The sequence below is a fragment of the Chelmon rostratus genome, chromosome 2 (assembly GCF_017976325.1).
Source record: "Chelmon rostratus isolate fCheRos1 chromosome 2, fCheRos1.pri, whole genome shotgun sequence".
In the NCBI taxonomy this organism is placed as follows: domain Eukaryota; kingdom Metazoa; phylum Chordata; class Actinopteri; order Chaetodontiformes; family Chaetodontidae; genus Chelmon; species Chelmon rostratus.
In genome coordinates this window covers 25,560,317-25,585,340 of record NC_055659.1, presented here as the reverse complement: position 1 = coordinate 25,585,340, position 25,024 = coordinate 25,560,317, and the positions used below count along the sequence as shown (strand labels likewise).

The 25,024-nt window shown below is 42.7% G+C and overlaps 1 protein-coding gene across 2 annotated transcripts in view; it reads left to right on the top strand.

Moving 5' to 3' along the window:
• Window positions 1–25,024, top strand: part of frmd4ba (FERM domain containing 4Ba) — a 43,546-nt gene that overhangs the window by 6,903 nt on the left and 11,619 nt on the right. For both annotated transcript variants that reach the window (XM_041955507.1, XM_041955515.1), the window contains exons 2-11: window positions 13,443–13,508; window positions 13,801–13,895; window positions 14,162–14,254; window positions 14,586–14,670; window positions 15,908–15,964; window positions 16,331–16,353; window positions 20,362–20,445; window positions 21,294–21,359; window positions 21,868–21,925; window positions 22,637–22,723. In XM_041955507.1, coding sequence (XP_041811441.1) covers window positions 13,443–13,508; window positions 13,801–13,895; window positions 14,162–14,254; window positions 14,586–14,670; window positions 15,908–15,964; window positions 16,331–16,353; window positions 20,362–20,445; window positions 21,294–21,359; window positions 21,868–21,925; window positions 22,637–22,723 — 714 coding nt within the window. The remainder of the gene's footprint in view (window positions 1–13,442; window positions 13,509–13,800; window positions 13,896–14,161; window positions 14,255–14,585; window positions 14,671–15,907; window positions 15,965–16,330; window positions 16,354–20,361; window positions 20,446–21,293; window positions 21,360–21,867; window positions 21,926–22,636; window positions 22,724–25,024) is intronic.

Genomic DNA, 25,024 nt, shown 5'->3' with positions numbered 1-25,024 from the left:
CAGTTTTGGACTATAATGGTTGGACAAAAAGTCAAGTGACAGATTACAGTCATGTTTTAGAGGAATTAAGGATATTGCAGTAATATTTGTAAGATGTATTTTAGTTGCTATGTAAGTTTCTAATTTGATGAAGCACAAACTGATATGAAGCCATGTGGCACATCCCCTGAAAAGCATGGACCCCTGTAATTTATTTACGTGCCCAGATGACTGATGATCTGTGAGAATGGCTAAAATGAAATTACCGGCATCCCCTGGTAATACTAATTCTGCACAGACACGGCTTTGACTGTGCATGCTGGTAACAATGATCTGGATACAGACGGTCTCAGACTCCTGTAAAGCTGCCACTCTTATCAAAGGGCATCAGTAATTTTACAAGGCAAAGCAAATTTATTTATTTCACTTTCAGTGGATAAATGCGTTGGTTTTGAATGCTTTCATATGTAGTGATAACACTGATGTGGCCTCAGTGCTGTTTTCTGTGGGCAGCGGTAAACACAGTGAACATGACACTGACACATCAAGTTAATGTAGAAATTTGAGATGCTGGGCATGTAGGCAGACATTTATTTACACATCCAGCAGACATAAAGCAACATTTTTATTCATTTAGTGTTGTGTTTCTTTCCACCTGATGAATAAAAGTCTAATATTCACTCTGCTTTTAGCGCTGTTTTGGTCTCCACCAGCTCCTGATAAAATACTGCTGCCAGCCAGTCGACTTTTTTCACTCTCTACCTGCAAACGCCATTTGGTGCTGGGCAGGCGGTGTGCCATGGGCTTATCAGAGCTTTTTTGTTGAAAACAGCTGCCTGCTGTGAGTTATTCTGACTCGCAGGAAGTAAGCTGTTGGTATAAACCTGCCATTGGCTGACTAGTTCAGTTGGCAGTTGGTACCGCTCAGACCTTGTCCCTATGTAAAACAACAACCTCTGAGCTCGCAACCCTTTGCCAAAGATTTTGATCATGCAATAAACAGGCCTGTCTGGTTCGTTTGCAGGGATTGAATGCCTTTGCTTGACTCCTCACATGCAAATGTTTCACTAAGACCAGTTTACCTTGACACAATTTGGCCAGGGCCCTGTCGCCTTTTAGAGTGAACCAAAACGTTAAAGCTGTGGGCCTTAAAACCAAAACAATGAGCTGAAAAATTGTAAAATGCTTCGCAGAGCTGAGGGGAACTGCAGCGGCAGTTCTTCTGTGGGTTTGTTGTGTGCGACATGTTCACATTACCTCACATTTCACATTCATCATTTAAACCATATACAAATATTAATTGTTGCAGCTCTAAGTTTCAACATGCAGCCTGATCTGGTGATATATTTTTTCCATTGCTGCCTCGTCTCTCACTCTTGCCTGCATCGTTGCATCTTCTGGTTCTTCGGGTTTGTCATTTGAGGTCAGCCAGGGAGACTTTTTCTGCCTCCACAGCAACTGCTCCTCGGAGAACATTTGTGCAGTTAATTTGTTCGCATGTGGCGTCTTTTCTAACCAATTAAATATTGAAAAGCAATGAGACATGTTTTCCATCTGCAGTGTAGCAGCTGTTCAAGAATATGCGATGGTGTAGTCGCAGTGAAAGCACTGAATTAGATGGCGCAGCCGCAGGAAAGCACGTTTTGCCCTGTTTTGAGCCTCTTTGCTCTACAATCTCTGCCTACCGACAAAACCCCCATTTGACTCCCAGTGAACTCACCCTCCCATCAATTCATGGCACCTCTTGGAATCGCTCTGACAGAGGTGGAACCTTTGAGAGCTTTCAGCCCGTTGAGAGCTTTTTGTATTTAGAAAGCAGGACAAAAATAGAGGTGGCTAAATGCTGACAGCTTGTACACTTTTAGTGTTGAAGTGATGTCTGCTTGTGCCACACAGGGTCTGTAGAGTATCTGTCCAGCACGCTGGCTTGTAGATAGCAGTTTTCAACATACGGTATTTGGATCAGTTGAGATTCCTCAGACATGTGTCGTCTGCCCAGATAAGGCCATGATCTGATTATCTCGTTGGTAAATTGGATTGAGATTGATAAGCCAGAGGGTCTCATTACTAAACATCATCGTAATGCAGATATCAACTGCCAGACCTCTGCTGATTACAGCTGCCAAATGGGTTTCGACACTTCAGTGTGTCTACACAGTATGTAAATGTATTGGTTTAATTGAAGGGCGCTACAACCCTTGCAGGGGGTGACTCATGACTCCATACGTGTTAAGGCCAGAATTTGTAATTGCAGCTTAGCCAGGCTAATATACATGATTGATGACATGATGATACATCAAAACAGGGAGGATCTCCTGTTTTAAGTCAAATTATTGACAAAGTTGTCTGTAGACATCAACTGGCAAAGTGTCCTTGTGTTATTGGACCTTACTTCTCCATTTGAAATGGTTGATGACATACTGTACTAATAGACAGACTTGAACGCTGGTTTGTCTTCTCTAAAATGGTCCTGAATTGGTTCAAGGACAAAAAGCTTAGCATATAACTCTCAGATCACTCCAGTAGCTGCCAGTTTCTCACAGAGTCAACTTCAAAATCCTGTTTTTTGTCCATAAATCACTGAATGGATTAGGTCCAAGATACTTATTAGATCTCCCGACCCCCTCTCAGGTTGCCTGTGTGCTCTATAAAGCACTTTGGGTTGCCTTTGGATATTAAATGTTCTATATAAATAAATGTGCCTTGCCTTTAGTCATAGTGATGTGGCCCCAGTGACATCTCAGTAACTGCTGGATAGCTGGATTGGATAGATTGCCATGAACTCTGGTTCAGACATTTACTATATATCCCCAGTCGGGATGAATTAGTAAATTAGGTACAGTAACTTTGGTCAGAAGGTCAGTAAGCCTTCAGTGAAACTTCCCATCAGCCTCAGCTGTTCTCAAATTTCTTGCTAACACACTAAACTACCTAAACCACTGTGTGTAAGTACAGGCTCACAAAGCAGCTAGCGTGGCTGTGGACTTCAGCTAAAAGCTGAGGTTCACATTTGGCTGTGTGGCTCTTAAACAAGTGTATTAGGAAGCTTAATATGAACTGCAACCTTTTCCTGGTTCCGCACACACGCTCCATTCAGCTTGGTCCACAGTTATGGATGGAAATTAAATTCTGATTCTGATCTTGATCCATTTATATTTTTTTCTACAAGGGTTTCAATTCATATGCATTTACAGTCTACTCGCCAACATCGCTCTGAATGAAAACAGCTTTGTGCTGTTGTTATTCACAGTGAACTGTCAGTGAACTACGATGGTTTGTCGCATGACAGATAATTTCACGAAAGTCACAAAACCTAAGGGAATGTTTTTTTTTTTTTTAAATATCTCTTGGCTCCTCAGTTTTAGACCTGAAGCCGTCTTCATATATCTTCTTTCTTTCAGACAGGATATCAGTGTAATACGCTTAAGAAGTCAAACAATTTAAAATGATTCTGTAGTTTTTTTGTCCCTGAAATAATTTCACCCCCTTCATCGCCTCAAGGCTCATTATAGCCCCTCACTGGTGTTGTCTCCTCCCTTCCCCCTCCTCTGCTTCATCTCTCTTGTTGTCTCTTTGTTTCATTTGGACGCCTGTGGAGATGTCAACAGTGGCCATTCATATTTTCCATCAATTGGCTGATATTGAAAGCTAAGGACACAGACTCTTTATGCTCCTTCAAAGAAATGTCTGGGCAAATCTGGGCACCCACAGTGCCTTGGAGCAACATTTTGACATGGCAGAGAGTGTTGGGCTGATGGCTGACACTGCAGCCTCTGCCCCCCACACGCTTCCCCCCCGCTTTTGACTTCCTCCTCTCCATAGCATCTGGTTTATACACACATGGTTTGTCATGGGCCGCGGCCTCCAGCGAGCCCCTGAGCGGCATCCCGTGCAGCAAGAGGATCTGGTCCCAAATCCCCAAACGCAACCGACAGGCCAATAGGTGGATGGTGGCAGCCTGGAGCCTCCAAGCCCTCGCCTTTTTCCCTGACGCCTTTTCTTTTTCTACCCCCTGCCTGGTTGCACAAAGCCGGAGTCGACTGTACCGCCTAATGCACAAAAAGCTTTTCTGTCTCGCCATTCATTTGCCAAATGGAGCTTTATCGTATGGTGTTAATTGGCTGTAATTAAGATGTCTTGTGGTTCTTGAAATATATGCAGTGACGATTTCTGTCAAGACGTATAATGGCAGCCTCTCTCGTCAAATCTGAGGGCCTTAGGGTAGACGTATTTTGAAATTTGTACCTCCTTTTGTGTTGATTTAATGCTCTCAAATAATGTGGCGAGAACAAACAATAGCAAACACAGACAGAAGGCATAGTATTTTATTTTCTGGATGCTGAATCTTGATACATGAGGCTTGGAGCCTATAAAAAGGTGGGGATGCATGACCAGAGATGGCCCTCTTTCATGTTTTATGAACTTAATCAGTTCATGTATAATGTATGACTACAAATCATCCTCCACTGAAGTATCATGTTTTCTGACAGCTGTGTCCACCTGCTCCATTTCTAACCGCGAGTGACCGTCGGGAAGCCTGAAAGGCGTGCAGCCGCAGACCTGTGAGGCAAGGACGTTAAAACTGGGGGTAAACAATGCTGCATGTGTGTGTGTGTTGGGCAGTGTGTCAGGCATACTGCACAGAATGCCCTCCATTCAGCGTGTCAGCTGCAGTCTCAGTATGTGGCATGGCTCGTCAGCTGTAGGCCCGTGCGGGTGACAGCTGTTTCCCTGCCCTGCTCAGGCTCTGTTACGTTCACTCGAGGCCTTCCCCTTTTAGATAATCAATCTACCACTTACTGTACACGGTAATTGCCATCCCATGTTGAAATGAGCCCAGGGACAGGGAACTGTGATGATCCTGGCAGCTCGGCTGTCCATGTCATGCCCTGCCTTGTATTCTCTACAGATTCAGGCCTATTAATACTGAACTTCTGGGACTGAACAAAGCAGTGGGCTGAATTGTAACAGCCTGCCTGTCTGTATTCTTATTAAACTTTAAATCCAGCCATCAAGTGGAGTGAGGCCCTTGTATTAGGAGAAAGGGCATGACACTGGTTTGAAGATAATAGGAAACCCCTCCAGACAGCACAATTTCCCAATTTCCAGCACTAAACGTATTTCCCCTTTTCTGTCCCTGGGGGTTGCGTGAGACACTCGATTTCCCCATCTGCTGGCTGTAAAGACGCATTGCAGCATGAACGCTAAGTATGTCAGCCGCTGCTGGGCTCCCACAACAATTGATTGTGCTCTGCCTGAGGGGGAAAGTATAACATCAGCTTGAAAAGAAAGAGGCTTTAAGTGAGCATGCTCTTGTGTGCAGCACATGACTTGTGTAGAGAAATGGAGTGACACTAGAGTGACATCAGAGAGGGTGACGGACTGCGGTGTGAGGTCATGGTGTTGATGGCCATAGTGCCTGGCAATACTGAGGCAATGGACGCTGCCAGTGAAAAGCTATTATTCAGAGGAGCACTTTACACCCAGCGTGGACATACCTCATGCACATACTCCAAAATGCTACATTTGGCTTCAGAGTTGGAGCATTTCAGTGTGAAACCATCTATGTGAAATCACCCAGGAGGCAAAGAAACAACATAATAATAACCTCGTTTTGAGGTTACTGTATTGATTATTTGATATGCAAAGTTTAAAGCTGCTATCATCAATATTTTAACAATAACAATGGATCAAATTGTCTAATGTCTAATGTGAAAGGAGTTATTCGTAGTGATAAATCCACAGAAAATTATCACCTTACTTTGCAGTTGCAGAATTAAGACTCGGCCCGTCCTCTGGATGTAAACTCTCTGTTCAGTGTCACCACTCTCATGAAGCGAGGCCTCTTATGAAGCCTGTTTATTTCACAGACAGAGTTATGCTTGCAGATATTTCCCCCAGGAGTTGGTAGAGACCAAAACAGAGCTGAAAGGAGAGTAAACACTTGACTTGCATAGTGGAGAGAAACTCAAACTCAAATGAATGCTAATGTTGCTACGTGTCTACGAGGGTTTAACGGAAAGGTATGCACGATAACAATAGATACATTAGCAAAGATGCTAAAGAGAGTGCTGAGACATGGACACTTGTAGACAGACAACGTGAGGATCAGATGAACTGCTTATCGTACGTCTCTCAGAGTTAGTGCAGAGAGTTAATTCCCGCTTTCCCCTGGGATGCCCTCTCTGATTGTAGACTCGCACAGATTGATTCTTGCTGAGGCTGCTGCCCTTTCCTGCATCTTCACCCCACCGAAACCCTGCTATAGAGAATGGAAATCAACAGGGATTATCTGACGCCTGCAGGCATTTGGCATATGTGTGAATGTGTGTGTGCGTTTGTGTGTGTGTGTGTGTGTGTTCACAAGAAGAGTGCATGACTATAGAGACAGTGCCTGCATGCCCTTACATTGAAATATAGCCGCTCTTTGTATTTTTTGTTTTGTTATGTTTTCCTGCTCTGCATAGACTATGTTAAGGTCATTTAATGTGTTGTCTTAAAATAATTCTTTTAATTGAATGTTAATTGCATATTTCCAAATGATACTTTTCTTGATTCCACCGTCAAAGTCATTACACAAGTGGAATGTTAGCAGATATTTTCATGTTTTTTTTTCCTGTGAAGAAAAGCTGTGCTGCCAGATGCATCAGAAACCCTGTATTTATTAGCATGAAGTGGACCAGAACTGGCTGCTCTCTACACACGTGGCGGTCATGTGTGTGATCAGCAGCGGCTTGTGCCCACCATATGCTTGGCTGTCTTGTCGGCTGTCGCTCCAGGCAGCTGTGGCCTCACGCATCTGTCATGTTTATCATGGTTAGCTGGTTACGGTGCATCTGCGCCTTCAAAATGGGTCTCTGGTGATGAAGTTTATATGTGGATTCTGATTCAAATAAAGAGTGCAACAGGAGATTCACTGCAACCACAGACAGTTTAGATAAAAGAATAAAATCATATTTTGTTGGAAATGCATTGGCCTTCTCGCTGACTGTTCGATGAGAAGATCGATATCGCTCTGAGTGGTAAGAATGAAGCTACAATCAGGAGCTCGTTAGATTAGCTGGAATAAGGCTGGAAACTGGGGGAAACAGCTCGCCTGGTTCTGCCCAATGTTAACAAAATCTACCAGCACATCTAATGTTGGGCAGGCATTGTATGAGACTGATTTTAAAACCAAATTGTTTGTCTAATTTTAGAATTGGGCCAAATTTCTTCCAGAACATGCCAGGTTGTTATTTTCTGTGCTGTCTGAAGGGCGTCACGTCATTTTATTGTTGTGGCTATAACTGTCGTAGTGTGGAGACTGCTGTGACCTAAGACTGAGCTTCACAGACGAACAGACAGTCCAGTGTCTGCATCCTCCAGCCACCTGTGGCTCCATGTTTTTCTTTTTTCTTCTTACTTTCCATTTTGTCAACATGGTTGAGGTTTGTGCTGTTGTCTGAATTAACCACATTATGGCCCCTCTCTGGACAGTGTGAGCAGAATGGTGCAGATTAAGACGAGCTGCGTGAGTGACACTGGCTTTACGAGGGGTTATGTGTGGGACTGTTTCTCGGCCGACAGCAGTCACGAGTCTCTGCTTTTGGCCCTGCAAACTAGGAGATGCATTGTGTTAACTAGTGAGCTTTACTGACAGTCTTGACAGGAAAGCAAATAAGCCTGTTTTTCAAACTGTCAAACTATTTCTTTGAAAGTACAGCGCAGCATCTGTTTGTGCCTGGATGAAGATTCATTCTGTTCTTCTTTGAGAATTGCTCATAATCCAATTTTTTTATAAAATCCCAATGTCACAGCTGCCTGCAACTGCTCAGTACAGCCGGTTCACTGGCTGCATAGGCGTGGTAATTGATATGTTCATTTCCAACATGTATGCTTCAGAGCAGATTTACACTTACATGCATTACTGCACGCACCGAAGCAATTAGATGCCTGGCTGATCGTCATGGCTGCTAAGATGTTTTTTATTATTTGTTTGTGCCGTGAGGGCGACATATGGAAAGTTCTCTAACTGGGAACTCACAGCTTCACTGCCTTCAGTTACAGTTGAGTCAGTATCAGGTCTGCTTCTCGAACCTTCAGTCTACATCCTTCTTATGTGTTATTACTGCAGACGTAGAGGTCACAATGTGCCCGCTCGGAGACAATTACGCTCGTCATGTTCAATGAAACGGCCACGTGTTGACTGTGGACACTTACGCGTTCTTGGAAACTGGGGTCACGCAAACAAACAGCAGGATATAGTTTCCAGATGAAACCCAACATGTCTGAGAGCTGTTCCATCTCTTCTGTTTTGCTTCTCTCACTGTTGTCTGACTTGTTTATCCGAGTCAGGTGTACCGCTTGTGTGCGACATTCGCTTATTAATTGCAGCCGTACAAAGGAAGACGTCTGGCTGTGAGTCACAAGCACTTTTCCTCTACATGTTTACATCAAAGCCTTTTCTAAATATTTTTATTATTATCATTATTTGCTTGCAGTTTCACTTTTAGCTTTGCCCCGTCAGTCTTGCCATCCCTTTTGATCTAAACAGGACCAATTATTTTTAGTGTTCCTGCAGAACATGCTGGGTGGAGATGTCTGGGCTCGTCAGGAAATAGCTCCCACATCCCAGACAGAGTGACCGTTCCCACACCCGTTTTCAGACAATGAAACTGAAATCCATGCTGAAAATAAAGTGAAATGAAAGATGAAGTCATTCACTAAGCAGGATTGAAAGGGAACATATTTTGGTGCAACTTCATTTTGTAATCTTTATTTTACAGAAGAGAAATCACAGATTTGACCACCAAAACAAAATTATTTCACCATTATTTTACTTTGAGGCACTGAGGGAGCTATTTATGACTTTAGAGGTTGAGTTGGCCAGCCGGAGATTGTTTCCGTGCACGCTGTGTTTGTATACAAGTGTGTTTATGTGGAGGGGAGATGGAGCCTCTGCAGCAGGGGCCTCGTGGCTCTGTCCTGCCCTCCCCTGCACTCTATGAGGCAGTGTTTTGGACCAAGGCCCAGGACCAAGCCTGAGGCACGCTGCTCCGCTCCAGCCTCTCCAGAGCGCCGACTCTCACTGACATTACATCAGCTGGGGAGACACAGCAGGCTGTGTGTGTGTGTGCTGGAGTGTAGCTGCTCCTTTCAGCTTGTTGCTGTGAAGCAAAACAAAGTGCTCTGCAGATCCATCTTTCCTCCTGGTTCTGAAACCGTGAGGTGTCATCAGAAAGGCAGAAACTGGCCGTCGGGGACAAAAGGCGGCTAGCCATGGCTGTGCGCATCATACGTGGAATGGAGGACCTGGTGGCATCGGGCAGCCAGCTCGTCTGGAGCATGGCACATCAGACCTTGAGGAGGTGGTACAATCGTGGGCTGATGCCATGCAGACGCTTCCTAGAAGCCTGGTTCAGGATTGGAAAATGCTACCAGGTATGACAGCGCCTCGAGCTTTGGCAGCAGAGATTTCTTTAAAAAGAAAGAAGAGTTTAAATATAGCAGCTTGCTTTGTGCAGCATTTGTGAATGATTACTGTGCCAGAGCCAGATGTATTTGTTTGAGTTTTCGTGTCTTATGATCTCCCTTCAACTTTCCCTCCGAGTGAAGCGAGCCAGTAGTTTTTCTCATCTGGCTCATCAGTGTATGCATGTGTTTATTTGTGTGAATGTGGGGAGCTACAGGCTGCCTCTGGGTGAGTCACAAAGGCTGTTTTTTAACAAGGGTCTGTCTCTCCCAACACATATGGCAGTCATTAGAAAGCAGCATGACCGGCCGTTTGATCTCACTGGCTGATGAGGAGAACTTTCAAAGTTGTCTTTGAAACGGATTGTTTCTGGAGCACCTGAACACTGTCTGTGTGGTAGTGCATCGTAATTGCGAGTGCTCAGATCCCTCAGGTTTTCCCAGCATACATGTCAACGTTTCTTTTCTATGAAATTGCACTTGGGGCTAAGTTTAACCCTGTTTTAGCTGCAATTCTGCTACAAGGTACAAAAAGCTAGTCAAAATTGTTCAGATAAGTTCTCACATCTTTCTATACATACATCTATATTTTATATACATATAACACCTGACACTCTTTAACACAATTATCAGATCCCTTTAAGCCACATACCAGATGTTTTTTTTTTTCTGTTTGGAAATACACAGTACACATTTACTTAAGTGAGAGTAGCAATACCACTTTGTATAAAGACAATATTAAAAGTCATGCATTCCTCATTTCACTCATGTAAAAGTACAGAGGTATAGACAACATTGATACAAACTTTAAATGTAATGATAATACATGAATGGCCCCAGTCTGTTCATGTACATTCATGTTGTAGTTGGTTGAGGTGGAGATAATTGTAACTGCTTTATACACTTTTAATCCGTAACAATGCATTATATTTTATTAATAATTATGTTTTGCTTGTAAAATTTTAACCTAAGAAGGAATTTGGAACTATAGTCGTTAAATAATTGTAGTGGAGGAAAAATAACAAAATCTCCTTTTGAAATGCAGTAGAGTTTATGCATAACATGCAAAACAACATATCATGGAAACACTAAAGTTAAGTACTTAAGTACAGCATTTGAGTAAACTTTCTGTGGATAGAAGAAGTCTATGACACTCAGCTTGTGGTTACTTAAGGTTAGCGGGTGAAGTGTTGGGCTGTGGAGAGCTGCAGGGTGGGCCCAGCTCAGCCGGAGCAGGTCAGCACGGCTGGAGGTCATGTGAAGAGAGCACCATCCGTCCTCTCTGCCCATAATGATGGGGCTTCGGGGGCACGACCCCCCGACACGGTCGTGACCTTCCTCTTTATCATCGGGGACCTCGCTCTGAAGCTCGGGTCCTCTCTTCAGCACTGCCAGCTCTGCCAGCACTACTTTGTTCATGCAATAGTGAATATTCAACAGTGGATCCATATCAAAGGATACGCTCCATCTCCACATAGTGTTTGTAAGGTTTTGTGAATTCTTTGGGAAGTTTAAGATTTGGAGAAAAGACAAAAACACAGTTTTAAAAAGAGATTTGGATTTCTATGCGCAGATTTTGAAGGAGAATCTAGTTCATTGGTTGGAAGGTTGAAATCAGACTGTTAAATGAAGGCCTTTGTCTGTTTCTCCATGTTTTGTTGTCACTGCCCTGCAACAATGAAGCATTGATAGATGAGCTCTTTAAAGGATTGTGCCCTGGATAGTCACAACAACTCATGAAAGGGTTCTATAGTAATGTATCATAATTGCTAAATTGATTAATTAATATAAGATTAATCTATGGAACACATGCAATTAACAGCCATCATCCATATAGTTAAAGTAAAGGTGTGGTTTTCATTGAGATTAACATCAGCGGTTCTTTATTTTTCCGGTTTTTGTCAGTGACACAGAGTCTCTCCTCATCTGGACCAGACATATGGAGCTCAAATAAAGGTCCTGTGCAGCTCACATGCAACATTAGAACGAGTGGGCACGGTGTTGAAATATGAAGTTAGCATAATAGCAAGTTAGCGTGACTGCAAATGTAACCCTTTTGTTGAGAAGTGCAGCCGTGCCCGCAGAACCGTAAATCTCACTGAGGTTTAGGGCGTTGAAAAACAACAAAGTGGAAAAGTAGCTTGTACAGTATAAAAGTGAAATGACCGCTCTGATGTGGTGCAGAGAACAATATGTCCTGCTGGACTGAAGTTTAACACCACACCAGAGGGCGTCATCCCACCCTGCGGCCAAGCTGGACGCCGACATCACCCTCGCTTTCCGCCAAGTAGTTGGATGCCACATGTTTTTTTACCGAAGTCACAGAAATAAAAGGCGTCCAGGACACATTCCTGGGCAGCAAACAGCATCCAGTCAACAGGAACACACAGTCTTTGAGGTCAGGCCTGTTGTCACTGAGAGAAGAGTAGTAAAACGCTGCTGATGCTGTAATGTTCACAGAGTGACGGAATGAGGTAGCATCTGTTTATGGCATGAGCAAAAGACTCCTTAACCACACAAAAGCATATTTTTAATGTATTAAGGCCACTATGTATAGCATTTCAATGTGATCGGACAGCAGCGTTCTATTTTTTTCTGATGGAAGAAGTTTGTGTTCATAAAAAAATATAAAAGCTGGTAAAAACTGGTGCCTTAAGCCCTCTTAAGGCTTCTGGCATGCACTGCTGTTTGCCATTGTATCATTTCTGATATTGCCACTGGGGGGCGCCAGATTTTTGAATTCATATAGTGGCTTTAATTATGTGGATTTATTCTAATATATTAGCCTTGCTCATCCACACTTTGCCTATACTCATGTGGTGAGTTGGTGGCTTGGTGTTCAACAAAAGATCCGCTTAGAGTGGAGCCCTGTCTCCTAGAAATGAAGTTTTTATACAGCTAATTGGCAACAGCCAATAAGTTTAAAGGAAACGTAATGCTCACCGAATTGTGTTCTGTATTAACATAGAACTGAACGTATGTATTTAATTTGTTTTCTACCAAATGCGCTTGTAATGACTACAGGATTGTTAAAATCAATCAGTCACTCAGTGAATCATTTAGAAAGTTCATGGTCTATTTTCATTCAGCAGCATCATCTTTCCCAGTCTCTTGTTGCTCGTGTCCCAACTTCATTGAAACGTGTTGTATTCAATTCAGAATAAGCATAAATGTACAAAAATCATTGAGGCTGATCAGGTCAAACATTAAATATATTGTCTTTGTACTGTTTTCAATTGAGTAGGGGTCGAAAATGATTAGCAAGTTATCACATTCTGTTTTATTTATGTTTCACAGCTTTTTTGGGATTGGGGTTGTAAAGGGGAATTCAAAATATTCATAATATGAGGCTGAATGTTGGCAGACACACTGAAATATGGACTGACTAATATTCTTCGCCTCACAATAATATGTTTCTTCGTTGTCCTGCACTGAAAGGCGGTTCTGCTGACGGCAACAGAATGAATCTTGAAGCCATTCATTTTCAACAATACAGTGAGAATTGAATTAAACTATCCACAGAACTTCATTGTCTTTCAGTTTCAAATCTTAACAGCAGTGGAAAACATGGGATATTGACATTTCTGGGATTTTCATTAGCCCAGTGTTGTTGCAGAGGAAGGATATGTGGGGGGAAAAAGACAATAGCATGTGTGGAGCCTCAAAGGCAAAAGAAACTCAGACTTGTTTATGATTCATGGAGCACTTATAAAGAGCTGATTTCTGGCTGAACTATCACTGGATGATGCTCTTCTTGCAATGACTTTGATGTTTTGGAGCGTGGGTCCCATATGGACACTTGCCTAGTGGCTCCTCTTACCTATTCATTCAGCACAAAGGCAGACATGACACTGAGGTGAATCACTGTTCAATGAGAGAAAGAGAAGCAGCCATTTCACCCCTGGGCTAAAACAGTGGAATAGCAGCTTTGTGTGGAGAGGCACAGGTGGAGCTGCAGTGACTGTGTTGTCTTGCAGGAATTGTCATGTCCCTTGCTATCTGTCTTCCTCTAGATGACCGAGGGCCGCCTGTGCCAGGTTCACCTCCTGGACGGCAGGAAGCTGGAGCTGCTGGTTCAGGTAGTGGACACTTTCTGCTTGCACAGAAGTCACAAATCATGCTGCACCCTCCCCTCAAAGATTACACTGATGCACAGAAACTGTGCAGGATTTCATCATGTGTGCCATTAATTATTGGAAATTGCAACAATCTTATTTTCCATGGCTCCTATTGTGCATCTATTTCAGGTCATCTTGATCTTGTCCGTCCAGTTGTTCAGTGAAATGTTTTATGAATGCCATGTGTGCACTTGTTTTCCTCCTTCTGTAATATTTGATGGGTTCCTTCTGTGCTTTAATCAACATCTTCCAGCCCAAGCTGCTGTCACGTGAGCTGTTAGATTTGGTGGCCTCACATTTTAACCTGAAGGAGAAAGAATACTTTGGATTGTGCTTCATAGATGACACGTAAGTACATGTCCTAACATAATAGACATTTATATTACAGACAAAAAGTGCAATGTCATAATAGTGTGTGTGTGTGTGTGTGTGTGTGTGTGTGTGTGTGTGTGTGTGTGTGTGTTGTTTCATTACATTTAATTTTGATTAAAGGGATTGGTGGATTTAGAACCAATCCTTGTTTACAGAAGCAGTATGATAGGGTTGGGGCAGGGGTGGGGAGAGAGAAGAATTACAATAGCAGACATATGATTTATTCTTTTATCTCTGCTCAGTGGTCAGAATAACTGGCTCCAGCTGGATCGTAAAGTCCTTGATCATGACTTCTCCAAGACTTTGGGCCCGCTGGAACTCAAGTTTCTTGTGAGGTGAGTGCTCTTGCATCGGAAGTTTGCCAAATGTGGAGTACCGGTGTGCTTTTTTTTAAAACATGTCAGCATAAAGTGACATATGAAAATATCTGTTTCACTTAGTAGACTTCGCTGTGAATAATAGAGGCCTATTTAGAGCTTCATGGCCTCCATAGCCAGTCCTGACCAGCAGGTGGCAGTGATGAAACGGTGATGGAGAGTTTTAAGCCTGCGACTCCTTATAGCCCCATAGAACATGATGTAGTCTGTGAGCAGTGCTGAAGCATCGGCAAAATGCACTGACAATTCATTTCAAGTGAACCTTTTTGACCCAATAAAATCTTCACAGGTTTTACATTGAGAAGATCACCTTTTTGAAAGAGAACACAACAGTGGAGCTGTTCTTCCTGAATGCTAAATATTTAGTGTTTAATGTAAGTATTTTCAAGTATTCCTTTTCTAAAACGTGTTTCACATGTTTGTTTTTGTACATAGTAATCATATTCAGCATGTCCGTTAGTTCCACATTATGCACAAAATGCACAAAATAGTTGTTGCTTCATGAGATGATGATTAAGATGTGTAATTCAACTATTGATCTGCCATCATTCTTGATGGTTAATGCCATGGACTCATAAGGAACAGATTTTATTCAGCTGGGTGTTGATGGTCAGATGGCGTATAATCACTACATTGCACATATCTTGTCTTGTCCTCTTTTTATCTCCATATGGAAGTGTTGTTATAATATTTGATTCATAGCATGCTATTTATGCTATCATAGCATATTATATATTTATTGAGGGAATAAATGTCTCTGTAATCCCTCTAAAGCGATATGCACCCACAATATTTACATTTTTGAAACGCTTCAGATCATACACTGCTGCATGTTGTTGACATCTCAAGCAATATTCAGAATGCTGCTTTCATGAGCCGTTGGAAATTTTAAACTTTTACGCAAAGTTACACTGTCATGTAAGTACAATGTTATTAATGCATTTCGTTCGAACACCTTACACAACAGTCACGGTTTGGTAAATCGTTACAGTTCAGACAGTCAATTAGATAAAATTTTGTTTTGGGGGTTGAGAGCAATGGGCTTAACATTATTGTGTAGCTTTTAGAGTGAGGATAATACTTATTAACACGAGAGTTGTAGCAGTGATTCTAAGTGTTTTCCGTTCAAAAATGTTAACATGGGTCAGATTAAAAGGTAGTTGTTATCCGCGGATTTGGGGGTTGGGGGACCGTACGAGGAGCACTGAATGCAGCATGTGATCAAACGTTGCACTGCAGTTTTTTTCGCGGGGAGCGCGGACTGGTCACCATGGGATACGGAGACTGTTGAACCTGCTTTCGGACCATACCACTTTACAGAGGGGGCTGTAGCTTTAGACAGGACCTTCAGCCAGAGCTTCTGTGCACCAGTGTGTGTTTTGTCGACAATATGAAATCTCACGACAACTCAGGTGTTGAAAAACTGTTTTAAACACTCTTCACGGACAGTTCAAACACCGTGCTGTCTCTGCGGCAGTGGTTCAGTCGGTAACGGTGGGACCGAGGTACGGGACGGGAAGATTTTCTCTCAAGTCAAGTGTGTCGGACAAGCTGCACTTTGAATGTGTATATATTTTAAAACACTGCTAATTTTGGAAATTTTTACATCAGGGGACCATCGAAGTGGAGAGCGAAAATGTTTTCAAGTTAGCCGCATTCGCACTGCAGGTAAGAAAGAGTTAGTCGCTGGCTCTCTGGACTGAAATTTTGTCACTCACCCTAAATGTAAATGAAGACGCTCTCGGGTCTGGCAACATTTGAAATCAGTTGTCTCTGAAGGCTGCTTTGGACCGAGCTATTGTTAAAGAAACTGAACCTTTCACCTTATTATTGCCGACTAAATCGAGACAGTGTGAGTAATTGGAGAAATTGAATTGTAGTCAAATTGTGTGTGTTCATTTGGAATCGGGTAACGCTACCTTTGTGCAGATAATGCAGGTAACGTTAGCTAACATTAGCATACTGGGCAATTTAGTGTTGCGTTTTCTTATCATGCTTTCACTGACTGCATGATTTTCTCTTTCTCTTTCAAAGGAGGCCAAAGGAGATTACACCAGGTAAGAGCATATCAAAATTAAAACGTATAAGCCCTTCGTGAGATAAATGTAGAAAGGTGTAGCGTTACTCTAATGGGTGGTTGTTGACCTTTCATTTAAAACATTCTTTGAATTAGCTATACAGTATTAATTAGCTGGGAAGAAAAAATACTGTCATTAAAAAGTGAAGTACATCTACAGATGCAATGTTTTTGTCTATCTTCTTAAGTTACAGCCACTGAAATGTTGATATTTTGCTTTACTGGTATACACAGACATACATAAAACAATTCATGAACAAGTGTCTGCAAGTGTTTCCAAATTCTACACAATTTATGAAGTGCTTGATTCTGTGGTCTGACAAGGAGCAGGGTTTGGTTTGTCAGGTTGTTTGGTCAGTGCTCAGGATATAAATGGTGGCTATATATAGTCGGTTAATGTTCAACTTGACTCGCTCAGATTTTATTTAATTGAAGACTTCCCCCAGTTAATAATTGCCTTGATTTTGCTCTCCTGACCTTACTGAACCACTGCTGGCTCGCAGCCATCCACATGGTCTAAACGTTGGCTTAAAAATCAGAACACTTTTGTGAATTTGGTTGTCCAGGAAGGCAGATGCAATGGCGGATCTTTTCTGACATGTTGCGATTGCGTCACCTTTTAGTAAATGTTACATGTCCCTACAAACCAGGCCAGTGTGGCACATGTACAAATATGTGGACTTCGCGTACACGATTTGGTCGATGACACTGGTGGGAGACTCCACAATCTGTTCGCTTGTGGAGATAATGTTTTCATAGTGGGCCGTGCTCTCAGAGGCTCGACCTGCTGATAAGGTATGTTATTTTTTTGCCAGCCAAAGGAGTGAAGGGCATTGACTGCGATTAGTAAACACTGCTCTGTCTGAGTGAGTGACTGAGCAGGTCGAAGCAGCACAACCTGTGTGTTGTCCCAGTCATGTTGCCTCTGAAGGCCTCTGTCCATTATGTGAACACAAAGATTTGTGCTCTGTAAGGAATTGTGCATGTATGGTTTGAATGGTGACACATGCCATGCTGAAAATGCAGTTTGACCCCTTTCAAACCATTGCCTTTGTTCCCTTGCAAAAAAAGCTGAAACTTGGCTGCGTCTGCTTGTGCTCATTAACCACCACATTATCTCCAGGCATGATTGACCTGATAAATGTTAATCATTATTTATTGCAGCTTTAGTACAGATTTATGCCTCAGTGTTTTGCTTTCAAACTTCTTTACCCTGGAGTGTAGTGTGCAGCTCATGTGGGTGTGGGGATGGGTTGTACTTTGTCCTGACTCTGAAAGCACAATAAAAGACAACCTGCCAACAATTCTGGTATAATCAGCAACAATGGGAGTGTGTCCAAATCAAGCTGTCTTTTTCTTTATTTGCACAGACACTGGTTGTCCCTATGCTCGTTCCCATTATGGTTTCTTGATATTAAGTTGTGAGACACTTAGAGCATTTGTTTTGTGTAATTTGTCTACAATTATAAGAATGTAGTCTCTTTCTTTGGCGACGTGTAGAACATGGCGAAATACAGTTGTTTACCTCACACTTCTCTTACTTGAACGTAACACTGGCCCATATATCCACCCCCTGTCCTGTGGCGGTATTTCTCATTCCTGTCTGCATTGTCCTTTATCTCCACTTTTTTGAGACAACAGGCCTGGTAAATCCCCTCATAAAGCATATAATATAAATGTGTCTCCTCTACACTGTATCAGTAAAGGGCCCTGGAGCAGTGAGATTAGCTGTGGAGGAGTTAGGGAGACCTCCTCCTCCTACAGCCAGCTGCCTTAAGAGGGATGAGCCAGACCCACTGTCCAATGGTAGACAAGTTGGCGTCAGGAGGACTCACTGTAGTCATGTTATTGTGGTGGTGTGGGCCAGTCCCCTGCTGTGCATTGAATTAATGCACCGTTAGGTTTCACATTGCACTTGTATCACAATTCCCTTCACTACGTCAGTATTGCATTCACACATTCTTGCTATTGCGCTCACCTCCTGCAGGTATAATCCACGGCTGCATGCAACAAGTTAGAACTCTACTCTGGAGGTTCATGAAAGGGGTTGTGGAAAATGTAGGAAATCAGTGAACTGATAGAAGGTTTAAATTATGGACAGTAACATTTTAAGAGTAACAGAGCTGGGATTTTTTTTTGTGTGTGTGTACAGCTGTAATTGACTTGAGTGTGCTACAGGCATAATTTTAAATCAGTTTTGGTTATCACAATGTTAGCTGTGTTCTAATTGTACCCACATGAACCAATATTACACCCAGACAGTTTTAGTCCTCAGTTCTATTTGCAGGTGTAGCCTGTAGTTAGTGGTTCGTTCACAGCAACAGGCTCTCTCATTGTGCTCCCTCCACAGTCACCATGTCTCAGCCCTGTGGAATAGCTGACACATGAGTATTATCTCTCCCACACTGGGTAGGCTGCATTGGGCTGGGTTGTACTGGGTGTAGGAATTGCCCCCACGCTGCAGGCTGCGGGGAGATAACCAATGTAGTAATGAATTCCAGATTGCTGACAGGGCAGTGCGGCTGCAGAGCAGATCACCCCGACAACGCCAGGCCCCAGCTCCCCATAAAGTGTATGCCATCAAACACGCAGCGAAGTGCCATGGCAGCAAAACCCAGTCAACCTAGGAGAGGTAGCTACAGGGAAGAGTGATTCAAGTGCTTCTGCCCTTGCAGTGCTCACCCTTGTTTTTTTTGTTTAGTAAGCTGGTTCACATAACTGGATCATTATGCTTCCATCCTACCATGTCAGCGGTTGTTAAATTCCATTATTCTGTAAAGAAGAAGGCTTAAATTGATGTTCATAAAAGTGAACTTAAGGTCAAATGGCCCTTGGCCTGAAATCATCCAATACTTATTTTGTTATGTTGAGGTTATTGTTATAGCTGGTACAACACTTGAGGATGTTCTAATAGTTTATATTAAGTATGGTCCGACCTTCACACTGGAGTTCTCTCTCAGAGGCTGCAGACTGTTTTGTAAGAGCGCTGGGGCTCGTACAATACTTTTCAACACAGGGAGAGGCTGCCAAGTGCTTGTGAATGGCTTTTGTTCAGGTCTCCAGTGGACTGGCCCGCCAAGCAAGAGCCCTTTTTGTCCAGCAGAAACTGTAGAACCTGTACTCCCTCCTACATGATGTTAGAGTGACTCATAGTTGGCTATCATAGACCTTGACAGTGACAAACGCCACAGTTTGTCTGTACAGATGACATGGTCAGTTTCTGTATGTATTACAGCACTTGAAGCCTCTGTTAAACATTTCTGTTAGAGTTTGTGAGAAAGACCAACTGTACCTGTCATGGTGTGATCATTGGCGAATCTGTGAGGGTGAACGTAATTTACCTGCAGTTCATAGAATAACTGTGCAGTGTGTTACTGTTTAGAACGTTCACAAAATGACTTTGATATTTTTGAAAAGAGTCCTCACCCTTAAAAAGCTCCCCCTTAAAAAGCTCCCCATGACTTAAAGGCCCTGCATGTGCTTTTATAAATTAAGTCTGGCAAGACATGAGTGAAGCTCAAGTTCAGTCTTGGCAGGCAGTGCTACTCTTTATAGATAAGAAAGATGAAAACAATATCCTGACACTGCACCTTTTCTAAAGGTTGAAAACATGAATTATTGCTCCCATGCCTTAAGATAGAAATTCAGACCACACTGTGAAAGCATGTGGAGAAGTGTTCTCTGTGCATTTTTAAACTTTCAGTTCAGGTTTTTTTGTAAACATGTACCTTTACTTTCCTTATTGTCCTTATGCTGGTGTACTGGAGCACTCAGTTAAGATCATAACAAGGTACTGTAGATGTCTAAATGTAGAGATTCTTACACATGCTGGAGTTAGTAATAACAAGTTTCATCAATCAACAGTGTAATTTTGGCGCTTTGTTGTTCTGTCCCAGCTCTTAAGTATAGATGAAAGGACTCCTGTTATTCTGAATGAATACATTCGTTTGCTGTTCTTATAGGTAGTATATGCTTCTTTTTTTTACAGTGCTGAGACTGCAAGATCAGACTTGAAGCAGCTCCCAGTTCTGCCCACCAGAGTATTAAGGGAGCACCCATCTCTCAATTACTGGTAAGTTGTCTTAGCCGTTGAGGTCTCTGAAAACAAACCACAAAATGCATGAGGAATGGGGGGAGGGGGCTCATTGTTAAGGGATCACAGCCCAGTGGATACTTGTGGTCCAACCAAAACCGCAGCCTTCCTCCGCAATATACACTAATGATTCAGCTGTCAACTCGCCTTAGTGGTCAGTAACACTCGGGTGTACAAAGCAGTAATTTCCCCCGAAGAGCATTTTGGGTGGTAAGGAGCCTGCAGTCCTGCCAGGTATTTGGCAGAGGGTTTCGCCTCTGATGGGGTGACTAATTAATGCCTGGGTTGCGTTAATTACGTTTGCCCATTAGCCCTGAGTGAGCAGAGGGAGGTGCTGACAGCCACTGGCTGTCTAAAGGATTGCTGTCTGTCTCTTCAATTCACACTGCTGTTTTTGCTCCACTGATTGCACCCTCCCTCACCCTCCCTCACCCGCTCCGCTGCCCTCTGGCTAAACGGTCATCTGAGGCTGCTGCAGCCTCTGAAGCGGATACATCATTTCAATATCCAAATTAAAATTGTATTTTTACGGTGTATGGGTGAGCACATGAACACGTCTGTGTCTGTCTCTTTCTGGCTGTTAAGCCGCAGTGAGTTTGCACTTTCACTAGGCTATTAAAAAGGATGATTGCAGTGGGGAAGTAAATGGGATGCATTTGCAGGAGAGGTAGATGAGAGCCATCAGCAGGCCAGTAGGCCAGACTGAATTTTCTGCATGAGCAGGCAGAATGTGTGTCAAATAAAGGGCCCTCTCACAATCCCTCTGTGGCTGGAATGTGTAACACTTGATGGATTATTCATTAAATGTTTTATCTATCTATTTGCAGTGAGGACAAAGTGATTGAACATTACAAGAAACTGAAGGGGCTGACCAGAGGACAAGCCATTGTGCAGTAAGTTAAAAACAACTGTAGTATTTTTATGATGAACATTAATTTGAGTTTGGCAAATGAACTTGTGTCTCGCTTATACAGTACTGCTGCTGATGGCAAAGTTCTCCAGCACGTACTTCAGGCCTTCCTCTTTAACCTCATATGTCTGCACTGTGGTAGAGGTGGCTGTCACATGTGTCATTAATTAGAAGAGGTGCTCTTAGAGTAGGCAGCTGGCCAGCCTTGGGAGGATGTCAGTCCTCCGCTGTGTTTTTCCGGGGACTGTAACTCAGAGCAACCTTGGGTCATATACCCTCGGATGATTTGTGCCCTTGAACTGATCAATGGACTCTCCCTCCCTCTGTCACATCACGGAAACAAATCGATCAGCTTGCCACTGCAAATAACTGCGGCTTCTCAATGACTGTAGCTTAAATCCCACTCTGTCTTTTATACAACGGCCACCGGTTGACAGTGATGAAGTGTAAGTGGCGGATTTGCTGTTAACCTGTTCCTCTTTTCTCTGAAGGTATCTGGCCCTGGTGGAGTCCCTGCCGACATATGGAGTCCATTATTACCCAGTGAAGGTAACGGTGGTGCCCTGACTCACACAGAAGCTTAACCTTTGAACAAGCTTCTATCAACATGCTGTCTTCATTTCTTTTTCTGCATCTAACACATCAATCATTCGTTTATTCACTTAATTTTGTTGCATTTTGCTTGAATCTTGAGGTCTTTACCTTTTTAGAAGCTGTGCTAAAGTAAAGCAGCAACACGTGTTACTGTAGGAACACACAAGACTATACTCTGCCTGCTTGGGTGGAATAAGAGAGTACAAACTGGCTTAGTAGAAAATTACACCTTAAATAATTCAATAGAGTGAATGAAGAGTCTAGTAAAGCATTGTAGCACATGCTCGGTTCAGCATGTTTTAAGTGATTTCTGCCACTTTCCCTGCTTTTACTCACATCCACTAACTTTTCCGACCAAACCCTATTAAATCAAGGTGTCTGAGGAGATCAAACGGTGATGTTAAAATGACTCAGTCAGTCTTGCAGAGATTTTAAGGCCTGTAATGTATTTGATCTCTTCTTGTGTTGCTATTGCTGTGAGCCTAATGGGGTAATTGCTTTTTTTTCAAGCTCCCACCAATAAAGCTACCTCTAATGAGTTGTGGTGTGTGTGCTCGTGTGTATGTGCGTGTGTGTGTGTGTGTGTGTGTGTGTGTGTGTGTGTGTGTGTGTGTGTGTGTGTGTGTGTGTGTCTGTGTGTGTGTACACACGTGTGCTTTCATGCAGGACAAGCAAGAAATACCGTGGTGGCTGGGAGTCAGCTACAAAGGCATTGGCCAGTACGATTTGCAGGATAAACTGAAGCCAAGAAAGGTAGGTTGACCTCTTTTTACAGCTGCTTTTTTTGCCTTCCACGTGTTTCATTTGAAATGTTGTTTTACAAAGCAGAACTCAAGCACTTAAGACACATTTTTGTGTTTGGTGTTTATTTTTGTGAGGAGGTTGTCCTTATCCATGTCAGCAATCTAAGGGTACGGGAATTCATATGTTGTACACATTGTAAAGCCTTCTGGGACTAACTTGGGGTGTGGGCTTTACACAATTAAGCTCGACTTAACTTGTTTTTTCACAAAGTGATGTTTATACTCAAACAAGTAAAACTCTTAAAGTTATTAGCTTCCAATTTCTTGTGGACTATGTAGTATTGAGCACTATTGAAACACTTTGCTAGTTGAAAACACAACTTTCAGCACAGAGCATCTTGTTAGCTGGTTAATGATCCATCCACACTGTAAATAGGTGTAATTAAGACCCTGGTTCCCATGCCAGTCAGAGCAAAGAGGAAGACAGATGGGGGAAAATATTTTGGAGTATCAGTATGTGCTGTGTGAGGTCAAGGCTGTAGGTGTGAAAACATATACTGTACGATACGGGCAACAGTGGAATGAATTGTCACCAGTATTATAAAACAGCTCATCTTGCAAAGTTTAAAGGGGAAAAGGCACAAACAGACTCTCAGCAAAAAATGTGTATCACTCTCTTTTTTTATTGTGAAAGCTGATCATTGGGACGGTGTACTATTCAAGTAAAATAAAGAATTTTGACACCCCAAGTGTCAAAACTGTTTCTTTTCAAACAGCTAATCTTACTTTTATTTATTTACCTTCATTTAGGAGAATTGATTGTTTCTTAAACTATACACAACATTTTGGCTTTGTGGTGGATATGAAGTTACTGATGTGGTCTGTAGAGTGTCCATATGAAAAAATACTTGCTGCTCACAAGTGCACTGCTCCTGTACTACAGTGTTTGAGTTTGTTCTTGTTTTCTGTGCTTACCCCGTCCTCTTTGTTTGTTATTCAGTAGTGTCCCAACCAAGCATTTCTCCCAGCCTCTTTCATTAGACTCACCATAACTGTTGGGAAGTGTTGGGCAAGCTACATGGAACTCATAGTGAGCTACATTAAACGAAACTTCACCACATAGAAACTGCCCCTCAGAGAAATGTAGCAAGCTAGGCTACAGCAACATGGCCAAAGTCATTTAATACATCAAAACTTTTTTTGTTTTGTTTTGTTTTTTTAATTGAACCAACTTCATTCCAAGTCAGTGCCATCACCTAGGCATTCAAAAAATGTCAGGTTAAGTTTTTTATCAAACAACAAGCTGTGTTTACTGCTGTCACTGCTCTGAACCCAATATGGCATCAAAAAAATAAACCAAAAAACGTGCGTTGCACATAATAACAAAAAGCAGGAGTCAAGAGTTTGTGTGTGTGTGTGTGTGTGTGTGTGTGTGTGTGTGTGTGTGTGTGTGCACTTGTGCTTGCATGAGAATGCTCAATTTAGACTTGGGCAAATTTTCAGGACAAACTAAATTAACTCAAAATGTAATAACTCAACTTAAACCACTGTAGAAAAAGATCCCGACTCCCTCAGGATCAATTCGTCTCAGTCCTCACCCTCTGCCATATCTTCAAGGATTGGTATGTGATGTCAGCGTCATATGGAAGGGTTTCTGTCAGGTGCACATACACATGTAGTTTGTGTGGACGCTGCCACACTTCTTGATCAATCAAAGAGGTAAGCTGAGTGAAACACTATTAGATTCAGGTGTAGTTCAACTAGTAACGCTCCTACTTGAAGCGCTGCCACTGCCCAACACTGATAGCAGGAAGCTATTGACATAGCAGGGTGTGTTGTTACACTGAGGCATTATTGGGTACAGCCACAGTGTGTGTCTCCCAGCCCTGTGAGTGGAAGGTGTAATTATGGTTCTCTGTGGGAAGCAGCAGGCCTCTGGGACTGGGCTTGGCACTCTGCCAGCTGGGTGGGTGGGTGTTTGGAGGTGGAGGACATCAATGAGGGTGGAGGGGTGCTCAGAGGGTTCAAAACTTCTCCAACTCTTCCACACAAGAAGGGGTGCAGTGACAAGAGTTTCCTGTTGTGGGAAAAAAATAAGGTTGGCTTTCTAAATGACATTTTTGTTGCTCTTAGTGATGTGGAAGTGTATGGCTATATTCCCTTTGCCTTCAAGGGAGACCCCTCTATCTGGTGAATATTGATAGTGCTTCCTGCTTTAGTTCACAGTTCCTGTATTCAATTCAGCCCATCCCTCCTTGCCCTCTGCACAGCCCCTCTCAGCATGCTGCATTCATTATGGTAATCTCTGTGA